The 22523-nt window shown below is 41.8% G+C and overlaps 2 protein-coding genes and 1 pseudogene across 2 annotated transcripts; 2 read left to right on the forward strand and 1 right to left on the reverse strand.

Annotated features, from left to right (window-relative positions):
- LOC8071058 lies at positions 4047-5483 on the forward strand. Its single transcript, XM_002444221.2, has one exon. The coding sequence runs from the start codon at positions 4581-4583 to the stop codon at positions 5367-5369; it is 789 nt and encodes a 262-aa protein (XP_002444266.1). The 5' UTR covers positions 4047-4580; the 3' UTR covers positions 5370-5483.
- On the reverse strand, positions 5389-8525 carry LOC8070003 (RNA exonuclease 4). The gene is made up of 7 exons (XM_002445391.2): positions 8183-8525; positions 8003-8087; positions 6514-6622; positions 6323-6411; positions 6187-6251; positions 6022-6100; positions 5389-5900 (listed from the first exon to the last, which is right to left on the reverse strand). Exons 1-7 carry the CDS (start codon positions 8452-8454, stop codon positions 5733-5735), a joined length of 867 nt encoding a protein of 288 aa, XP_002445436.2. The 5' UTR covers positions 8455-8525; the 3' UTR covers positions 5389-5732.
- On the forward strand, positions 18561-21392 carry LOC110437273 (annotated as a pseudogene).

Genomic DNA, 22523 nt, shown 5'->3' on the forward strand with positions numbered 1-22523 from the left:
TTAAGGGATCCGTCTTTTCTCATTGGCCTTGATACATACCAAGTCCGTCTTTTCCAAATGGGGATAGAACACTGTCCATTATCAAAGATTATGGAGTTTCTCAAGGTCCATATTGCCCAGCATGCAATGATAACTATTTCTCTGAAGATTTGGCTTCCAAACTATTCTCCGGCATTCACCATCATATCCAGTGGAGGCAAGTTAAGATTTCAGCTAATTGGGATGGAGCTCCAGCATGCTTGACTGAAGATGCATTCAAATAAAAGATGGAAACTAGTTTCTTCACAACCTGTATTGCATAATACACAGCCATAATCGTCCAGATGCATGTGCTTTCTTCTCAGCAAGTTTCTTGTGTTCAATCTATCTTGAAGAAGAAGCCAGAAGAAAAATTTGTGTTTTCCAAGATTACTTGATTTCTAGATCCATGTGAAGAGGGGAGAGGCCTCTGTAGCTCCTATCAATAGCTTGTAGGTTGCCTTACTGCTAAAGGTTGCATTTCCAGAGGAATAGCTCCAGATGTCAGCGTGCTTTCAACCCAAGGTCTGTCCAGTTCAATTTCCAGAAGCAGGGAAAGCTGTTCAGTGGCTTGGCTTGAGAGAGATAGACTAAAGTTAGCTTCCAACTCGTTGTCTAAAAAGAATCTGATAGAGCACTTTGGTTTTTTACAGAAAGAGAACAGGTGAGGATACTTCTCTTTTAGGGGTGTGTGGCTCCAAGATCCTGACCAGAACAGGTCAGTATTTCCTCTGCTAGGATCACATTTCATGAGATTTTTGAATGGAGTGAATAACTTGAGTAAATCTTTCCACCAGAATGAACCAACTGGACATCTTGCCTGTGGGGTGTTTGGCAATTAGAGTAAAGTTTGGACCAGGTCAGATTCACCCAGGGCAGGTCATGATGGTTGTAGAAAACTGTTCAGATGCTTCATCAGGAGTGCATCATTTTGCTTTTCAATGTCAATAATACCCAGCCCTCCCTGATTTTTGGGTTTATATGCAGTCTCCCATGCTACTAGACAGGAGCCTTTTCTATTGATATCTCCCTTGCTCCAAAGGCAGTGTTTTCTATAAACATCGATTTGTTTGACCACCTGAGTAGGTATTTTAAGGCTACACATATAGAATGTGGGTAGAGCCGAAAGAACAACATTTACCAAAATTAATCTGCCATCATAAGATAGGGGTCTACTGAAACCAGACATTCTCCTTTCAATTCTGTTTAGGAGGGGGCTGAAATCTTGAACTGAGGGTTTAGTAGTGCCTAGGGGGAGCCCCAGGTATGTGAAGAGCATAGATCCCAGTTGACATCCAAAGGTATTGGCTAGATGTTGAGCCCTGTTGTTTGACATATTGATGGGTACCAAAAAGGATTTGTTGAAGTTTACATGCAGGCCCATTGAATCAAAGAAGGATCTCATAATGCCTTTCAGGTTGAATAGGGTCCTAGCATCTCCAGGCAAAATAAGTTGATCGCTACATGAAAGAATATGATGAACATTGTAACCTACAAAAATATATTTCAGGATAAAGAGGAAAAGTTTGGGACTTAAATATATTCTAGCATAATCAAATTTCAAATAATGCATGAAGTCAACAAGTATTGGGTCCTCCACATTTTCAAATGAAAAAACAAGCAATCTTGCATTCCTTTAATGATAAGTATTTTATAATTTAACTTCCACACAAGGGTTACAACCAACCATACATTGACCAGTAAACTCTTATAGCTCCTGCTCCACGTACCGTTCCTTCTCTTATTTTTTTATATGCCAACAATTTTTTTCATGGGAGAATAAGGAGAATAAGCCAAAATGAAATCTAGATTCAAGCAAGTAACAAACTAACAACATGATAGAACACGTGATGGAAAGAACCCAACTGTGATTAGTGCAGGATGAAAGCACATGAGTCACCCGAAGAAATAAATAAATAGAGCAGAAAACAAAATGCAAATGCAAGAGCAATTTTTAGTCTACGGTTTGGCTATCCAGTTTTTACATGAGAGAATCCAAACAATGTGCTTGTCCATCTAGAATCAAACTCTCTTGATCATTAAATTTCAATAATGATTTTTTAGATTTTTCTAATGCGTGTATTTCATCATATTTAACTCTTTTTAATATATACCCAAAAATGGTATGCTGCTTTGGTACCTGAACAGATAATGCAGGGAGGAATTTTGCTACTGTACTTTGCAAAAGCTTATATGTTCTATATTCATGTTGCATCGACCTAAGAGAAGTTGACTCTAAAGTTTCACGCCATGAATAGGCCATGCCTATTTAATGCACTTTATGCAATATACATATATTCCATGAATATGTCATACACAAAAAACAACATTCCATGAATATGTCCTATTAAATTCTTTTATCAATTGATCAATACCATTGACATTGTTGTTGAACCACTTTTTGTAAGACAACATTATAGCTCTTTTATCACAAAAAAACATTGGTATAAGCAACAAAAGTGTTACACGGTGAACAATTGAGCATTTTGCAACCCAAGGACAACTAAAATTAGGGTCTGTACGGTTCGGCTATGAGCTATGAAAAACCTGTAGTGAGTTTTGAACTATGAAAAAGCCACTGTGAGCTATGTCCTAACATGATCTCGAGTTTTTAATAACATAGATGTGGACACACGATGGAGGGGACAGTTCACACATGTGCAGCCATATTTTATTTTATTGTATGTATATATATATATAATAACACAATGATTTATAATATATGACTCAAAATAATTTTGTAAAATTTATTTAATTTGTTGGAAGATGACGAATGAACGAGAAATTTAAATTCGTTTTGTTTTCAACATTAAAAAAAGTAAAGCTTACGTGACTGTAATGTAACATTTTTTTATTATAACGTGACTCCCAGTTAAGAAACATAAAATAGCATGTCTTAGAAAGTTGAATTGACTCCAAACCATCTCTTGCCCGACGATGGCCTTCCATGAAGTTGTAATAGTTGGTGGCAACTAAAAGGAAACAAATTGCATGTACATATGCAGATAAAAGGAAGCAATATGTTATTTATTTTTCTTTTTACTACATACATTATTTCTCTTAATATTCAAGGGCTGAGATTTATTTGAAGTCTTACCTCGTACTAGATAAAAGTTGTACCGTAGCAAAGCTCTGTTTACAATTATGAAACCTACCTAATTTGCCTATCTCCCTTGAAGCAACAATGAAACGTCTCTCTGTTTTTATCAATTTGAAAAAGCTAAAGCTAAAAGTACAAATTTGTACTACGCAAAACCAATTGTTTAGTTCTACCTATTTTAGTTGGCTTTCTATTTTTTTGGTAATAGAGGCACTGTCCAAACATAGTCTAAGAATTGTCTCACAAGCATCCAAGCACACAAATCCTGAAACATCCTTAAGAATAGGGGCAATTGGTGCTAATATTTTGGCACCTCCATGATGGATCCATCAATATTCATACACACAGAGAGACAACAGAACTAGGAAAGGAAGAGAGAGATGATATGGAAGAGAATGCATACCAGTGAAGTCTGAACTACAGAGGATGAATTCTTCATTCCATTCCGGATTGGTATTCTTCTCTATCAGTTTATCACCTGTGTCTTCAGCTTTCGAAAAATGATGAAAAATAATTGTAATTAGCAGGACTAAATAGTGGAAATGTAGACAGGAAAAACTAAATTCAAATATTCCGATGTAGTCAATGGAATGATGTACTAAAGTAGGTTCGAGCCTCTTGAGTGCAAGCAAACGCAAGGTGGTACACACAGGGGCGACGTAACGGGTTGGTGGCCTCCTGAACCCGGAACCACTAGGAAACAACATTTTTTATTTTCACGTTTTTGTATCATTATAATTATTAGAGCGGTGGGCATTCAGAACTGCAGATTGCGGTCGCAAGGTATGAAATACAACAGATCCACGCTTTTATATATACAGGACTACAGGAGCCCCCGAAACCCCAACGCCTGATACTATATATTTGATCAAGCGCCCTATTCAGTTAGCTGATAAGCCATGACTGAAAGTATTGTTCGCTGACTTGTTATAAGAGAAAAATATTATTAAATGACTGACAGATTCTGATGTTCTTCCATGTCTAGGACTGGGATGATGGAATAGAGATTAGAAAGTGGAGTTGCCACCACGTTTTTAAGATAAAAATGTTTTCTTATTGGCTTTAGAACTAACTGAGAACCTGTCAAGCAATTATATCTCCCGACCTTTCTTGGAAGCAAGCCCACGAGTTTTGCTTGCCGTGCTGGCAGTCTTTGCCCCCAAGACACAAGCCACACCACCGTCAGTGCCACGGCTACGTACGTACAACTCTTGAGCAAAACTCATAAGCAATATCATGGCCATTGCTGGCTGGGCCACTAATACAACTAGCACTAGCGATCCAAATGAACGCGCAAGCCACAAGCCACGACGGCCTCCCTCGCCTCCTCTCTACACTGATCAACTCCAAGAAATATCATCAATTAAAATGCTAGCTAGTAGGGACCTGCAGAGACGAGACGAGCAATAGCAAAGCCTACTAGCTAGGGACAGAGCACAAAGCCTGAAGAGAGGCGACGACGATGCAGCTAGAGAAGGGGTCTCTGGACCTGGTGCTGGTGCCATGCGGTCTGGTGGTGATGCTGAGCTACCACCTCCTCCTCCTCTACCGCATCCTCCGGCACCCCGCCAGCACAGTGATCGGCTACGAGAACCACAACAAGCTCACCTGGGTGCGCCGCATGGTGCAGCCGGGAGCGACCCCCGACGAGACAGCGCTGGCGCTGAGCGTCATCTCCAGCAACATCTCGGCGTCCACCAACCTGGCGTCGCTGTCCATCGCGCTGGGCTCCCTCATCGGCGCCTGGGTCAGCAGCACCACCAAGATGTTCATGACGGAGCTCGTCTATGGCGACCGCAGCCAGGCCACGGCCACCGTCAAGTACATCTCCCTGCTGGTCTGCTTCCTCGCCTCCTTCACCTGCTTCATCCACTCCGCCAGGTACTATGTACAGGCCAGCTTCCTCATCACCACGCTCGACTCCGATGTGCCGGCGAGCTACGTGCAGCACGCCATCATCCGGGGCGGCAACTTCTGGTCCATGGGACTCCGGGCGCTCTACCTCGCCACCACGCTGCTCATGTGGGTCTTCGGGCCCATACCCATGTTCGCCTGCTCCGTGCTCATGGTGGCCATCCTCCACATGCTGGACACCAACTCCCTGCCCCTGCACCAGCACCAGTTCACAGTTAGGAAACGGCACGAGCAGAGAGCTCTCACCTCAACCATGCCTACAAGGCAGCAGCAGCCCAGTCTGCAGAATCCAATGCTCAGCAACCCTGTCTTGTCACCTGTTACATTTTTCAGTTGAACTACAAAGTTTTCAGTAATGTTGAAGAACCTGAATGTAGGATGCAATTACCATCTCCGTTCAAAATTTTCACACTACATTACATTAATGTGGAACTACAAAATTTTCATTACAGATACTGTTTCCCAACTAGGACAACTGCTAAATAGATACTGATGGTCGAATGAACAGATCACGACATTGCCATCGAAATATCTCTCCTTTTTTTTCCTCTATGGAAACTCATGATTCAGCTGTGGTCTTGGCTTAGCATACTGACTCGGCAGATATATCCCATCCAATATATGATTTCCTATATTCATGATGTTGCCATATATATAGGTAAATCGTCTGCACTGGCTCCCAGTCCTCTTTCGTTAGTCTCTATAGAAGAACAGTGGGGACATTGGGGTCATTCCCATTGGACTCGGTAGTTTTCTTCTTGCCTCGCTTCTTGAGCTTCTTTTTGAATCTGAATTGTTCCTTCATGTTCTTCTCCCATGCTTTCTTGTGCTTGTTGTAAATGAACATTGCAGCTCGTGCGTCCTCAATCTGTAAAGAGTACAGAAAGTGGTCATGCAAGCAATCATGAGCAGGAGTGACATAAAAATGGAAGTGTTCGGATCAACACGACACAAATCAGGGACCATGCATATAACAATGTAACACGTACGGGGCAGTGTTCATTCTGTTGTATTTTAGCACCAAGTACTTCAGCAGCAAGATCCTTCAAGGATCGCCTCTTTCTCTCCCTAGTAAATTTGAAATTCACATGTCAATACAGTTTTTGGTAATCACAAGAATAATCATGTCAGAGCAGATGCCCAGATCATCTAACCTTCGGAAAACCTCATATTCAGATGTATCCCTGATGTCCTTCTTTGGTTGGCTTAGTAGCAAGACCTGGAAAATGCTAATTAAATTAGACAAGAACACAAACAGGGTGCATAAAGAAAGAAGTTAAAGCCACCAACCTTGAGATCATTGTGCAGTGCATGACCAACAAGAACTCTTCCTTTAATCAGCTCAGCTACTTCCTTCTGCACGGCCCAGAATTCTTTGGCTGCAGTGACATAAGACAGTTGCATAACCCACAAAGATCAGCACCCTTGAAAGCAACGAAGTAATATATAGTGACAGACCGATAATGTAGTTATGTATCTACCTTTGTTCATGTGCTTAGGTCTAATCCCACTAATCCGGGTACGGTAGTCCACAATTCGCTCCACAGTACGAACATATTCATCATATACAACATTGCCAAAGGAATTAACCTGACAACAAACATACTGAGATTAGAGGATGATAATTCAAATACAGGAACACATTTACGTTATCCAAATGTTTGGACATTTCAAACAAACATCATCAAGTGCATTTATTGTATGGAAAATGCTACAAAAAGTTATATATCAAGCACCACATAATGTTTAACAGAAAAACAGTTACAACATGTGCTGTTCACGTGTTTAGCATGCTACAGGTCTAGAAAATCCTTCTTGTGCGAGGAGGAAGTTTGGCTCTCCTCCCTAGCTCTCTCAAGAAAGCAAGGAAATCATTGCCCGCTCTTCTCCCAAAGCAAGGCTAATTAAACATGCCCTCAAATTTTAATCATTTTTTCCATCAAACTTAAGCATGTAATTCAAGAATAACCTTCACTGCTTGAATCCTTGAACATTTACATCAAATCAAATGTACAGGTGTAAATGCACACAAAATATGAGAGGACGTTACAAAGGCCTACACAATGTTTTCTGTACACTTACAGGGTGATGATTGAGCATAACAGTTTAACATGAAGTCAGTCTCATACTTTAGTTCCAGATTCAAGGATATAGAGAATCATGTGAACAAACAAACCACTAAGATTTTAATGTTCTTTTATAATATATATACAGTTTCAGATCACTAAGTTGATACACTGAAACAGTAATCCTATAGCATTTTCAAAGCACAAGTAGATATACATAACAGTTTAATAACAGACAAAACAACAGTACAAGCCTACAAGGGAACAGGACCACATTGTAGTAGCTAGACATCATCTAAATAAAATTAAGTATATGCCACTTTATTAGCATAACACCTGGGTTTAAAGTCAGGTAAGTAAAACAAACCATAGAAACCCCACAGGCCACAGGATAGGAAGTTGTTTTACTGTAGTGCCAAACCCAAACATAAACTAATACTCTAGCATGTTACTGAAACAAACACCTGAATACTACTAGTGCCAAATGCAAGCCTGTAACAAAAACCTTCACAAAACCACAAAAATGCAAATCCATCCAGGTCATGGCCTCATGGGAGTTATCGAAACCACCTATTTGTTAAACCAGACATCTGAAATGACCAAACTCCAACTATGGATTTGCCCAATTCAACTTCAGAACATGTCCACGTCGGAGTAGTAGCAATCCCAATTTCATGGACAGAGCAGACTATTACACTACTGCTTCATGATTAACAGATTTTGGCACATCCTGAACCTTCAACCTACCAATTCAACAACGAACAACCACAGACCTATTGCTCTGACATCCCTCCAAATCCCAAGCGCTCTCTACTCCACTCCACAAATTGATGATTAAGTACAACATTACAAGTTACTAGGCAAGCAAATAAACAAGAAAATTGAAGTAAGAGATGGTGCTTACCAAGGTAACCCTACCGAGAGCGCTTTTGCTGCCATCAGATCCTACCCCGACCATCTCGCAGTCAATCGCCACCGCCTTAGTCAAGCTGAGGAGCCCCCCAAACACCATTCCCAAACAACGAAATCAAAAAACAAATCTCAAACCGACATTCCAAGCGTCTCGATGCCAGGGCATGCTCACCTGGTGTCGTCAGAGGTTGGGTCGAGTTTGATATCCTGCACTGCGGGTGGTGGAGACGGCTCCGCGGGCGCCGGAGGGTCATCGTCGTGCTTGCGCTTGCCCAGGTGGGTTGCCGCGGGGCGGTGGGGGAGCTTCGACTGGAGCTGCGCCCAGTTAGGATTTAGGGCGGAGGGGAGCGCTGTTTTCGGCCTGGGCTTCCGCTTCCGCCTCGGATTGTGGCTGGGGTTTGCGGCTGCCGGCGGCGGCGTGGAAGACGGCATCGGAGCCGCCATGGGGACGATTGCGGCGCGGGAGGACGGAAGTGGAGTTTTTTTTTTTCTCTCTTTTGTGCGTGTGTGAGGGTTTTGTTTTGTTTTATTTTGTTTTATATAATAGAGAGGGTTCCACTTCAAAACGTTCTCTTGGTTCAAATTTTTAAATATAGGTCTTGTTTAGTTTCAAAATTTTTTGCAAAATGGCTGTAGTGTTTTGTTTATATTTGATAAATATTATTTAATTTCTGGACTAACTAGCCTCAAAAGATTTATCTCGCAAATTACAAATAAACTATGTAATTAGTTATTATTTTTATCTATATTTAATGCTTCATGTATGCGCCGCAAGATTCGATGTGACGAGAAATCTAAATTTTTTTACAAAATTTTTTGGGAACTAAATAAGACCTAAGTTTTGATCCGATGTTTAGGGTTGGGTTTAACTAAGGTCCACCCACATGTAGCATGGTATTAATGGCAGTGATAATGGAGACAGACAAAGGGTATTAGAAGCATGGGGCGTTAAACTTTGAGGAAGTGATTAGTTTAATAGTTTTACTAGGTTAATGCCCTGTTACGGGTTTTAAAATCTACACTCTCTATGTTTTTTTACTTTTTCATTTCTTTTCAGTTTTCGTTTTTCAATTTTATTTTATTTCCTGTCCTTTCCTTATTCTTTTCATGTTTTAATTTTACCTTTTATTTTCTTTTAGTTTTAGTTTTATATTTCTTTCTTTCTTCTATTTGTTTTTCTTTTTTCTTTTCAGGTTTTCTATGTTTTTTCATTCTTATTTTATATTTTAATTCCTTTTTAATCTTCTTTTTATCCTTATTTAAATTATTCATTTATTTTATTTGCTCTATGCATTTTTTTATCATTTGTTAATCATGTTTGTTTTTATATTTTTCTTCTTAGTAATTTTATTTTTTATTTTCATTTTCTCTATATATGCGATGTTTATGTAGTATATATTTAGTGTTCTATGTTGTGTTATGTCATGTTTACGTAGTATACATGTGATGTTATATGATGTTTCTTATGGTGTTTACTTAGTATACATGTAATCTATTATAGATGTGATGTTCTATAATATATTTAATGATGTTCTATGATGTATTTAGTGATGTTAATGTTCTATAAATATATTTACGATATTTAAAAAGTAACCCAAAGACATTATTTGAATTTTTTTATTTTGTATTTTTATTTTTTTTCTTATGCTTTTTACTCTAGATTTTATTATTATTTTTATCTATGTCATGTATTTATGTATTTTTATGTATATTGTAATATCAGTTTCATAAACCTAAAACCAAAATACTATTCTTCTAAATCAATAACATTTTTTTACAAAGACAGACTGTTAAACCTAGAATATTGTCTCTACTTAATAAAAGAAAATATGTTATTTTTATAAGATAAATATTCATTAATAAAAAAATTTGTAAATATATCCATGTGTGATCTTGTTTTGAAGGATTTGTTATAAGAAATTTAATGGTGCAATCGAAATTTAATTTATATCTTTGGTTTATGAGTTATGACTTTTTTTAATTCGCTAAAACAATTTTACATGCATTGGTGAGTGGGGCCTAGTTGATGGGATAGCGTGTCATCGCGCAGTAAAAAAGACCACCAAAGAAATGAGAGTTGTGGAGGTACTCTCCATAATTTTTAGTGTAGAGCTAAATATTTATTAATAAAATTTTATCTAAATATATCCATGTGTGATCTTATTTTAAAGGATTTGTTATAAGAAATTTAATGGTGCAATCGATATTTAATTTATATCTTCGGTTTAAGAGTTATGACTTTTTTTAATTCGCTAAAACAATTTTGCATATATGGGTGAGTGGGGCCTGAGTTGATAAGATAACCTATCATGACATAGTAAAAAAAGGAGTTTAGCTTCACCATGGATGTGGTAGATGGATCCTCTCCATAATTTTTAGTTGTAAAGACTAGCAGTCGAACGACAACATACCACCAAAGTAGGACAGTGACAGTGAAGCTCAAGTCGATGGATTGTGGAACAAGATGCAACGAGAGAAATGACGTTGGTGGGGCTATAGTGGCGATAACTAGGTGTGAATAGAAGGAGATGAAGGTTGGATAGGGTTTTCCTTAAAAAAAAGTTTGTTAGGAGGCAAGAGAAGACAACAACATCAAGTGTGAGAGGGGGCGGGTTGAAAAGATAAGATAACATTTTTACTAAAATAGAATACTTAAATTATACTTGGTCCACCTAGCAAAACAATCCCGGCTGTGAGCCTTTAACTATTGTGCACCCAGGATAATGCACACGAAAAACCTTCTCTATTAAAGTCAAAGACTAATAAAACACATAAACTAAATCTAACAGCTAGCATCGGATGTGGAAAGTCATGCTTCTCACCCTGCGCCTCCATCCCACGCTCGCGGCATCGATCCACAGCAGGTGGGGTACGCCAGGGGCAGCGAGGTCACCCGCTGGCGCACCAGTGGGTGAGGCACCAGTAGCAGGGGTTGTGCACGCGTGAAAGGTTCTTATTTGGTTTTGGTAATTGAGTGACAACTTAGGTGGACTAATAGTGTTTATGTGAGATACACAGAAGATTAGTCCACATGTGATTATGTGACGATGGAGGAGCTCATTGCATATGAGACATGACATAGAGTCACGTGACTAAGGTGGAGAAGATCAAGATGAGGCTTGGCTCGATGGACCGGTTGCAAGAGTGAAGGGCAAGTCGGAGGTTTTGAAGTGAGGAACCGTGTGTGACGGTGAAGCTTGAGCAAGACTTGGCGCCGATGGACCAAGGCAACGGTGAAGAGTAAGTGAGGTCAAGATCGATGGACCAATATGGTCACATGATGATATGAAGTGGATCATATCATTTGGTGATTGGTTGGTGCATGTGTTGCATGAACATGAGAGGAGATGAAATAGAAAGCGCAAGGCAAAGGTATAACCTAGGGCATTTCCATTTCACCAGTCATAGGTGTGTAGAGAAGATTATGACCGGATTTAGGATAGATGGCCGTACTATCAAGAGGAGCAAACTTGTTTGCATATTGGTCATCTAGTGCCACTTGAGCAATCTAACTTTGCATACGTGTTAGGATCGAGTGGCGTGGCAAGTTTGAGAGGTTAACTCCTTTGGGAAAATATTTGTGAAATGCTAACACACATGCACATGATAGAGTACACTTGGTGGTGTTGGCACATTTGTAAAGGAAAAGGTGTTGGAGTTGATTTTGATCAACTTGGTAAAGAGAGAGAAGTCTTTCTGTGTTCTCCGTACATTAGGATGGCTTTTAGATTAAAATACTGCTTTGATCCATTTTTATTTGGATTAATTATTCATATGGATTGGATAGCACTCTGAGTAAGCTTTCCAAAATGTCCAAGATCATCGAATTCGGAGTTTGGAGCTAGAAGTTAGCAACCTAACAAGTTAAATTGCAAGCACAGGACAAGTCCGGTGTGCACAGGACACGTCCGGTGGTGTGAGTCTAGTGCCCCTACGAGTTTGCGTTGCTCTCTGCGTACGGGTCCGGTGTGCATAGGACGCGTCCGGTGGTTTGAGTCTGGTGCCCCTGCGAGTTTGCGTTGCTCTCTACGTACGCGTCTGGTTCGCACAGGACGCGTCTGGTGTGAAGCAGCAGAGCGTCCGGTGCTACTGTTCCAGGCGCACGAGCGTGTTAGCCGTTGGCGGCAACGGTCGATTTCAAACGGCTAGTGACACGTGGCTGTTTCTGGAGCACCGGACGCACTGTTCCAGCATCCGGTGGCTCCCTACAGTGGGTCTAGTGCTCACGACTTTTGTCTAGTGAAGGGGCAATGACTAGTTTAGCCCTTGGAGCTATAAATAGAAGTGGTGGTCAGCCTTAGCTGGTGCTGGAGCACCCTTGGAACTTAGTTTCCATACTTGAAGAGTGCTAGTAAAGCCTCTAACTCACGTATGCTTGATAGTGATCATCTGATTGTGTGAGTGAGCGATTCTAGTGCGTTGTATTGAGAGATTGCATCGAGTGGCACTAGGTGTTCGTGTTGCAAGCCGGTGGTGCTTATTACTCTTGGAGGTTGCCACCTCCTAGACGTCTTGGTGGCTTGTGACTCTGTAGAAGCACGCAAAGAGATTATGCGGTGCTCCGAAGTAGAGATTGTGAGGGGTACGGTGCTCACCCTGCGGGGATCGCGAAGAGAAACTCTAGTGGATTGCTTGTGGCTTAGAGGATCCCCATCTTGAAAGTGGATGTGTGGCACCCGCTGAGGGTTTGGCTTTGGATTGCCAATTAGTTCGTGATCTTTCAAGTGGGTGTATCGCCACAACGAGGACGTAGCTTGGTGGCAACCAAGCGAACCTCGGTAAAAATCACCATGTCAACATTGTCTACTCTTCTCGGTGGTTTGCATTCGCCTTACACAAGCTTGTATTTATATTCAATATACTTGTTCTTGTGTAGTTGCTCTTGTAATTAGTTTATCTTGTGTAGCTTGCTAGTTACCTTCTTGCTTGTGTAGCTAGAAGTAGTTTCCTTGCGTGGCTAATTCGATTTGTGTAACCTTGTTAGTCACATTGCTTAGTTTATGTAGCTAAGTAAGTTCCGCTCTCTATTTTGGCATTAGTTGCCTTGTTATTAAGTTTGCTAGTGAGCTTAGGCTTTTGTGCGCTTTGCCTCACTAGTCTGTGTTGGAGCTCCCCGGTTTGCAAAGTATTAGTGGCATAGGTTTGTGTAACATTGCTTCTGAAATTGGTTATGTGAGCTCTTGCTAAGGTAGCACCTTGTTTGCTTGTTTAGGATCTTTTACAAGGTGCTAGAGAACTTAGATAGAGGGGTATAGTCTTGGTTAGACTGATAGATTTAATTCCACATTTGTTTTGATTAGCCGGTACGATATTTTTTTAGAAATGACTATTCACTCCTCTCTAGTCCGCCATCTCGACCCTTCACCGCGGTCGGAGTAGGTGCTGAGGGCGGCTTGGGGCAGTGGACGAAGACCTTGCCGAACTGCCCGACGGGAGCTGTGGTGCCGATGTCACGGTTGGAACCACATGGCTGCAGGATATGACGGCGGGGTCATCAAGAGGCATAGAGCCGGACGGGGGCACGGAGCCACGCCCGCCAGGTTGAGGTGGCGAGCCGGACGGGGCACGAAACCACTCCCGCCAGGTGGAGTCAGTGAGCTAGATGGGGGTACAGAACCACACCCGCTAGGCTGAGTCGGACGAGGGTACAGAACCACGCCCGCCAGGCTAAGGTGTAACACCTTGAAGAAGTGGCGCAAGGTCGTCACTGTCATCGACAAAGAAGTCGAGCAACGCTAGAGAGGAGAGCTCTGCAGTGTTAGCTGAAAAAGGAAAAGTGGTCTCATCGAACACAACATGGCGAGATATGATGACACGACAAGAGGACTGATCAAGGCAGCGATAGCCTTTGTGAGAGGTCGGGTAGCCGAGGAACACACCTGCAGAGGAACGTGGTGCAAGCTTATGGAGAATGTTGGCAGAAAGGTTAGGATAGTAGAGGCATCTGAAAACACAAAGATTGGACAGATCAGGCGGCTATCCATAAAGCCAAGAAAAAGGGATCTCGTGAGAGATAGCAGAGCTCAGGCTGTAATTTAAGAGATAGGTGGGGGTGGTGAGGGCTTCAGCACAATAGGCTGAAGGCATGGGGGAGTGGAGAAGAAGAGTGTGAACTATGTCATTGAGAGTGTGCAAAACACGTTCACCCTTTCCATTTTGGCCCAAAGTATAGGGGCAGGAAAGACGAAGGAGGATCCCATTGGATGCGAGACAGGTTGATGTGGCATTGTTCACAAATTCAGTGTCGTATCTGCTTGGAAGCACTTAACGGGCAGTGAGAACTAGGTGCGAGCAAAGGCACAAAACTGAACTAGATGCTGATGAACATCAGACTTGCGCTTAAGGGGAAACGTCCAACAGTAATGAGTGTAATCATCTAATATAACCAGGTAATAAGAATTGCCGGAAACACTAGAAACAGGAGATGTCCAAACATCATAATGCAATAATTCAAATGGAGCCAAGGTATATGAAGAGGAACTACTAAAAGGAAGATGAACATGTTTGCCAAGCTGACAAGCATGGCATATGCTAGTGAGGCTCTTATTACAGCGGACTAAATGCTGGAGATGAGTGAAAACTGCTAGACTAGGATGACCCAGACGACCATGGCACAGGAAGGCGACGTCAGATGAGGCGGCATAAGCTTGATGGGAGGCGGCAGGGAAGGTGTAGAGGTCGCCGGAGCTATTGCAGCAAAGCATCACCCGACTGGTCCGAGGATCCTTAACAGAAAAACCAAGAGTGTCAAATTAGACAGAACACTTGTTGTCACGAGTGAACTGACGTACGGAAAAGAGATTGCAAATAATGGATGGAACAATAAGAACATTATTTAGTGCAAAGTTGGAGGAAGGGGTGGAGAGAAAGGAGTTGCCCTGCCCAATGAGAGAGAGAGAGAGAGTTGCCATCACCAACAATGACGGACGGGGAGGAAGGAGGGGAGCGGAAAGTAAGGATACCGTTGTGGGAGTGCATGTGGGCAGTAGCGCCGGTGTCTATGACCCAAAGTGCGCCTCCTTGGTTCATAGACACCTAGTTTAGAGCAGCAACCAAGGCAGTAGGATCCCACTGCTGCTGCTGCGGTGGGGGCGCCGACATGGAGTATTGCAGGGGCACGAAGGCAGCGTGCACCTAGGGTGCTTGCCCGAGCACGCTAGGACCACCAGGAGGGTGCCAGGCAGGGCGCTGCCCAGTCTGGAAGGCAGCTGGGCTGAAGTAGAACCATGGACCAGCGGGTTGGGCAGCCTGCTGCCGATGACCGGCGGCTTACTGCTGCTGTCCGTTGCCACGGCGACCACTACAGCGGTTGTTGTTGTTGCGACCACCACCAGAGCTGCCCCCTCCAGAACCTAAGTTCCCCGCACGCTGCTGAGGAGGGGCGGCAGGAGAACCAGAGTTGGAGGAGCGGCAGGATGTGTTGGTACAGGCAGATGACAATGGAGGGTCTACAAGGAGAGCAGTACCAGTATGCACCTTGGACTCGTTTGCGAGGCGAAGCTCCTTGAGGACGAGCATGTTGCGAGCAGCAGCAAAGGATGGCAGCACGTCCTTGTTGACAATGTCGTCGGCAGTGCTAGAGTAGCGTGGGTTGAGACCACACAGAAGGTTCACCACGAGCTGGGAGTCGAGGATGGTGTGGCCGACATCGCGGAGGGAATCAACGGTCTGCTTCATGCGTTGACAGAACTAGTCGATGGAGAGGTCACCCTGTGTCATCGAATGGAACTGTTCCACAAGGAAGACAGCACACGACGCCTTGTTGGCCTAGAACAGATCCACGATTGCAACCCATAGGTCACGAGCCGTCTGCTCAGGAGCCATGGCGAGGTCGAGGACGTCGTCAGTGACCGAGCATTAGATCCATCCGCGAACAGCGCAGTCCGCAGCAACCCACGATGCATCAGTGGGAGCAGTCGCTAGGGAGCCATCGACGTGGCCGTTGAGGTAGAACTTGCCACAGAGGGAGGTGAAGAAGGCAACCCACTTGTTGTAGTTGGGGTGAGCCAACTCCAACGTGACAGGAACATGGTGCTTCACATTGACAGCGGCGTCGGGGGGCGCGATGATGGAGGCACCTTCACCAGATCCGAGAGAGGTGGAGATGTCGGCATCCTGGGTGCTAGAGGTTACAGCAGAGGTTGCAGAAGAGGTAGACATGGTGGGAGGTGGAGCGGCGGCCTGAGAGGCGACGGCTAGGGGAAAAAGCGGTGACCTGAGGGAGGCGGCGGCTGGTGGAGCAACGACGCCCTAGGGCACGGCGGCTGTGGAGGCGGCCAGAGGGTTAGGATAGCGGAAAGGTAGGGATCGGGAGGGTATAGACCCGGTAGCTTGATACCATGTAGAATTATGGCAAACACCCCATACCCCTTGGGTTGGGTGGCTTTGATTATATAGTCAATAATGACTTCAGTTACAAGCAATATACAATTAACCCCCTAGATATACATATATCTAACAATCCCTTTTGTATCAACTAATATATATATTTTGATATTTTTATGTTCGCTTAACAGATTTTCCTGAAAAAATGGTTCAGTCAACACTCAACAGGCCAAAAACTTATAGATTGATGTGGTAACAATACAACACATGTGAGAACTAAGAACAACTTTCTGTTTACCTCCACACTATCTACTCTGAACTCATCCATCATGCCACAACAACTAATGCTTCCTGATGTTAGGAAAGGAAAGCTGTCCTCATTGTTCAACCTTGTAATATTTCTTACGTGAAAAAAATTTGGTGCTGCACTCAGCTTCCTACTAATGTGGTTGTTTCCATAGATACCAAGAATCTGCTACTGTTACTTATTATTACCGAGTTTAGAGAGTTTACAAGATGATGATTACGTGATCATTTATATTATGCCAAGAATCTGCGAATTGATGATTACCTGACTGTCGGCTTCTGTCTGCTGAATGAAAGAACCATCAACATTCAGTTTCTCCTGTCTGATCAATGATTACCACTCTGTTTATTTCTCACTTAATTATCTCAAGTCTCTATTGCAGGTTTGACAACAGGTTCAACTGTAGGAGGCGCCAATCTGACCCACTCTACTCAGAAGGCGATCATTAGGTATCGGCCAGTGGTCTCTCATGGCTAATCTCAAGCACCTGGCCTGAGGGCACTCGACCACTGCATGGTAACTATCATCCACTGAACTACTGCAGAGTGAGCAACATGCATCCCATTCATTTTTTCTAATGTGCTTATTATTCTTGGTTGGGACAATATCTCTGCTCAACTTCCATGCAAACATGCGTACCTTCAGAGGTACCTCAAAACCACACACCCTTGCAGAGTGAGCGTCGATTTGAAAGGGGGGGGGCTGGATATCTAGCCCGAGCTCTAAGTAATTTAGAACTTATTTGTAGTATGCAAGATATATTTTATTATTCCTTCTTATGTACGAGTGTATTCCGGATTATATGAATGATCATATACAATTGCGTGAGACTAGAAAATATTGAAAAAATATATTGTTGTTTGGTTGAAAATGATTGTTTTCAAGCGCATAAACTATAGCGTTAGTATGGGCACTATACTAGTATTGTAAATAGAACATGGATCTGGCTTACTAGGCTAAGATCAAATCTCACAAAAATAAAACTAATGCCAAACAATAATATCAACCAAGTAATACAAAGACAAGTTCTTTTGAAATTGTCATGCTAATTTTGGGCAATCTAGATTAACTTTGCAAAGTAACTTGTGCTATTCTTATTATCCATTAATGGATATGAATCATATACAGAGGTTAAAGTTGAGTCCACTCCATTTCTAGTTCTAGAGATAAGAGATAGAAGTATATACATAGATCATCGCACATCCGAATCAAGCTAAATTATATCGAACTGCAAGATTCACGTGTCTAGGACTAAGTTTAGTGATGATTTATCGCGACAGTAGTGATTTGGTGATGGGATACACTATTGGATCTAACTGGCATCCTTGGCTTACCCATACTTACTAATTTGTCACACCCAAATTTCAAGAATGAAATAGAGTGCATAAAAAGCTTATATGCGCCCCAGAAACAGTCGTACACGTAAGTTGACAAATCTCAAATAGTACCATCACAATGTTTATTACATAGCGGAATAATAATCATTACAGTCTTAAACAAATAAAGATACTCTCGACGGAAGCACCACACAGGGACACTGTCAACTGGGTTGACTCTGAGCCTAGTACTCATAACGGTAGTCCTCATTCCAGTCATCTTTATTAGAATATCCTGAGGTGTGGTGAAATAGCAAGAGTGAGCACATATCATACTCAACAAGTATAACCAAGGGTTCATGAGGCTCAATTAGCTGACACTGGTTTGACTGCATTTAGCTTTTATATGTATGTAACATGTTTATATTTAGATAGCAAATATCAAGGTAGCATATTAAATCCCGTAACCACATGATCAATGTATTCAAGAATTTAGAATAACACATATAAACAACATAATAAACCATCATCTATCATCATTAATCATGTTCATCAGTGTCCATCTATTCCGTCAGTTTTCGGGGCCGCCCGTATCCGTGGGCATGACTAGTATATCAGATTTAACACTCTGCAGAGGTTGTACACCTTTACCCATGAGTCATGATTTACCCTTTAGTCCGAGGTTGCAAGTCTCTTAACCTCCTTCCTAGGGAGGTCGGCAGGGATCACTATAAAACATTTCAAAAGTTCGTCTAGCATGTTAGGGCCGCAAGGTTTCCCGAGCGCACAGATATAGAGCCCCCTTCCGAATAGCACAATGATGCGCAGCCTATACACATAAGGACAGAGGCCACTCTATACCCAAAACGGCAAGCCCCTCTAGCGCCCTTTCAGGTGACCTCTAACAAGCTAGAAAAGGTCTTCATACTAAGCTAAAGCCAGAGCCATATAGCCCTCATGGTTGTACGAATTGTTCCAGCTTTTGCCAAGAAATAAGTCCTTATGGAGGGTCAAGATCAATCTAGCAAAGGCAGAGTTCTTTCCACCCTTTATGTTCATGTTGCTAGAAAGCTTATTTTATTGTTTATTGCATATCCAAATATTCATTATACAAGATCATGAATTATAATCAAGCACTAACAAAAACTACCCAAATGCATATCCATCAAGAAATTCTAGATAACAAGCATCTATGATTTTGCTAAGGTTGTCAAGGTGGACACATGCATATAATATATGTATTAAAAGTGTGTAGGTAACAAAGATAGTCTCAAGTTATACTTATCTTGATAAAAGCTTTCCTGTTGTTCCTGCTGGTCGTCAAAGACTTGGCCTTACTCACCCACGTATTGCTCACCGTCTATACTCGATCATCAATCAACAACATGCATTCCAATAGACAATCATATACAAAGCAAACAAGCTATAATTAGAACAATACACCAACAGTGTTAAAACAAATATAAAAGTTTATAAAAATATTCTACGCAGCGCTACGATCACACGAACGTAAAGATCACGAAAATCGGAATTAAAACGGAGAAGTTACGATTTTTTTAAGATTTCCTATAGAAGAATAATTAATTAAATAGGTCCATGAAAATAAAAAGTTTCAAACTGGTGAAACAGTACCACTAATATATAGATCTCGAGAAGACAAATCTAACGCAATTTGAATGGGTTAAATCAGAGTCAAAATGAGCATTTTATGGCTAAAAAAATCAGTGGCAGTTTTATAAATATAGAAAACGTACTTCGAAATACACTGAGTCGGTTTACGTTTTCATAACGACAAAACGTATTTAAGAAAGACACCACGGGACTGCGCCATTAGCGAACCTCGCCGGAGTTAATGGAGAAGGCACTAGGAGCCATGGTTTTCGATGTGAAAGAAACTAGGGTGTAGAGGACCTTCGTGCGAACTCACCTAGGGCACAAATTCACAGTAAAGAGGGCTTGAAGATGGTCGACGTCACGATATGGTGGACAAGGAGCCCCTGCGAGAGTTCAGCATGGATTAGCACGACACAGAATGCGATAGAGAACAAAAGAAAAGGCTTGGAAGCTTCGTTACTCAAACGCGAAGCTCGGCAAAGAGCTCCCGGAGGCAGAACGACCGCAGAGTGCTGCATCCACGGCGGCGGCTTTCTTGCTACTCCAGCGAGATCGAGATTAAGGGCTGCGATGTTGGTTAGGGCTCCTGCCGTGGCTTGAAAAGAGAAAACGGGGTAGAGAGGAATCTGCAAGGCTTTAGAAAGGGTTGGGGTGATCAAATCCCGAAGGAATCGGGATTGCCTGCTAAGGAGAATCGAGGCCGGCTCGGTTACGCGCGTTGTGGAAGAAAGGGAAGGCGCCGACAGGTAGATCCCACCACTAGCGACAGGAGAGAGAGAGAGAGAGAGAGAGAGAGAGAGAGAGAGAGAGAGGGAAGGGGCATGCGCGCGGTTGGGCCTTGGCCTGTTTGGGTGGGCCACGAATAGAGGGGCGCCGAGCTGGGCTTCGGGCCTTCGCCAAACAAATAAATGCACATCTCCCTTCCCGAGAAGTCAAACTTTTTTAAGTTTGACTAGAAATATATCAAATAATATTAATATTTGTATCTACAAATAATTATATTATGAAAGTATATTTCATGCTCAATCTAATGATATATATTACATTTGTCAAACTTAAAATTATTTGACTCCTCGGGAAACGAGATGTGCACTTATTTATGGACGGAGGGAGTATGCTTTCTCATTTTCTTTTGTTTTATTCCTATTCCAAAGCATTTCCAAAAGAGATTTTAAATCATGATTGGAGATAAAACAAAATACATAGTAGAAATTCAAATATGCTTCAGCGTGGATGCAAAAAACATATTCCTCAACTTATAATAAATTTTAATTTCAACAAAGTTTATTTATATGCTAAATTAAATGTTCACAAAAATAATTAAATAAATCTAATTAAATCCTATAAATTGAAAATCAGATTTTGGGTGTTACATAATTGAAGCCTTGCATGTTTACTAATCGAAGCAAGGATTTATTTAAGTATTTTTGTAACATGTTATTATCCTTGCTTCAGCCTTACTCGCGAAGATCGCCGGCTGCTACGTCGTCAACAGCACTGACACCGACGAGAAGGTCAGCATGCTAAAAACCAAGTTCAGCTACGACGACGCCTTCAACTACAAGTCCGAGACTGACATCGGCGCCGCGCTGAAGCGGTGACTTCCTGATGATATCGACATCTACTTCGACAACGTGGGCGGCGCGATGCTCGACGCCGCTCTGCTGCAGATGCGCCATGGCGGCAGGGTCACCGTCGAATCGTCGATGATCTCGCAGTACTACAACCTGGAGGAGCCCTACGGTCTGCGCAACCTGTTCTGCGTCGTCCCAAGGCTAAAAGAGTTAGGGCATGACCAAATACATGTATTTAGGATTTAAAACATGGTTAACTGTATTAAAATATCATTAGAGCTTACAAATAATGTTTGAAGTCCTATTTGGGAGAAACAAATATTTACACTCCTATTTGGGAGAAGCCACAACGATTGGAGTCCTATAATAATCATTTTCTCAAGTTTCACTAGGTTTGTAGAAAATACTAACAATATTTGTATCTTCAAATAAGTTTATTATGAAAATAGATTTAACTGTTTAATGGTACCAATTATGTGCTATAAATATTAATATTTTCTTGTATATATTTGATCAAAGTTAAAACAAATTTGACACTTTAAAAAACGAGAATGATACTTATTTTAGGACGGAGAGAGTAGACTGCAGGTGAAAACCTACTTAGTTTGCCACCACATCTCTCATCATTTTGGGCCCTTGCATAAACTGATGCTCATGTTTATCAATTTATTTTCGTTTGTTGGTATATTTTAGATGATATACAAATCAACGGCAGAGTGAACAACATTTGACGGCTTAACTGTATAACTAAAAACGATGTCACTTATTGGTTGAGGCCTTGTTTAGTTGCGATTTTTTTTTTGATTTCGCTACTGTAGCACTTTCGTTTTTATTTAATAAATATTGTCCGATCATGAAGTAACTAGGCTTCAAAGATTCGTCTCGCGATTTACAGGCAAACTGTGTAATTATTTTTTGTTTTCATCTATACTTAATGCTCCATGCATGTGCGATTCGATGTGATATGAAATCTTAAAAAAATTTTGGTTTTTGGTGACAAGGCCTGAATGTGTTATGGTTTAGGTTATTGGCTTTCCAATAACAATGTTCGGTAGTGTTATTTGTATAAAAAAAGATTTATGTTGATTATATTTCACCATAAAAAACCATTAACATGTGGAGGAGTCTACACGCCGTTTACATTTTTGTCAAATTCTGGTCTTAGTCATTTTGTCACTGCCTTTTGGTCGCGTGCCAAACATCATTATTTCTACCAAGTTTTTTCGCCCTAATTTTAGCCATCGTCAAATATTTGATCACGCTTGTTTGGAGTAGCCAAACAACTTCCATTTGCACTAAGTGTCAACCAAAACTTAGGGAGCGTTGGTTTTTTCCACCAAGAGATCAAAACGGGTTAGTTTTCATACTGCTAAACCC

The sequence above is a fragment of the Sorghum bicolor genome, chromosome 7 (genome assembly GCF_000003195.3).
Source record: "Sorghum bicolor cultivar BTx623 chromosome 7, Sorghum_bicolor_NCBIv3, whole genome shotgun sequence".
Classification (NCBI taxonomy): Eukaryota; Viridiplantae; Streptophyta; class Magnoliopsida; order Poales; family Poaceae; genus Sorghum; species Sorghum bicolor.

What these genes read in the sequence shown, in the direction of transcription:
- LOC8071058 (XM_002444221.2), top strand. Translation starts at nt 4,581, where the DNA reads ATGCAGCTAGAGAAGGGGTCTCTGGACCTGGTGCTGGTGCCATGCGGT.
- LOC8070003 (XM_002445391.2), bottom strand. Translation starts at nt 8,454, where the DNA reads ATGGCGGCTCCGATGCCGTCTTCCACGCCGCCGCCGGCAGCCGCAAAC. An exon ending in CTCTCGGTAGGGTTACCTTG is followed by an intron (nt 6,623 to 8,002) that starts GTAAGCACCATC and finishes GTTTGTTGTCAG; the next exon opens with GTTAATTCCTTTGGCAATGT. An exon ending in ACCTAAGCACATGAACAAAG is followed by an intron (nt 6,412 to 6,513) that starts GTAGATACATAA and finishes ATGTCACTGCAG; the next exon opens with CCAAAGAATTCTGGGCCGTG.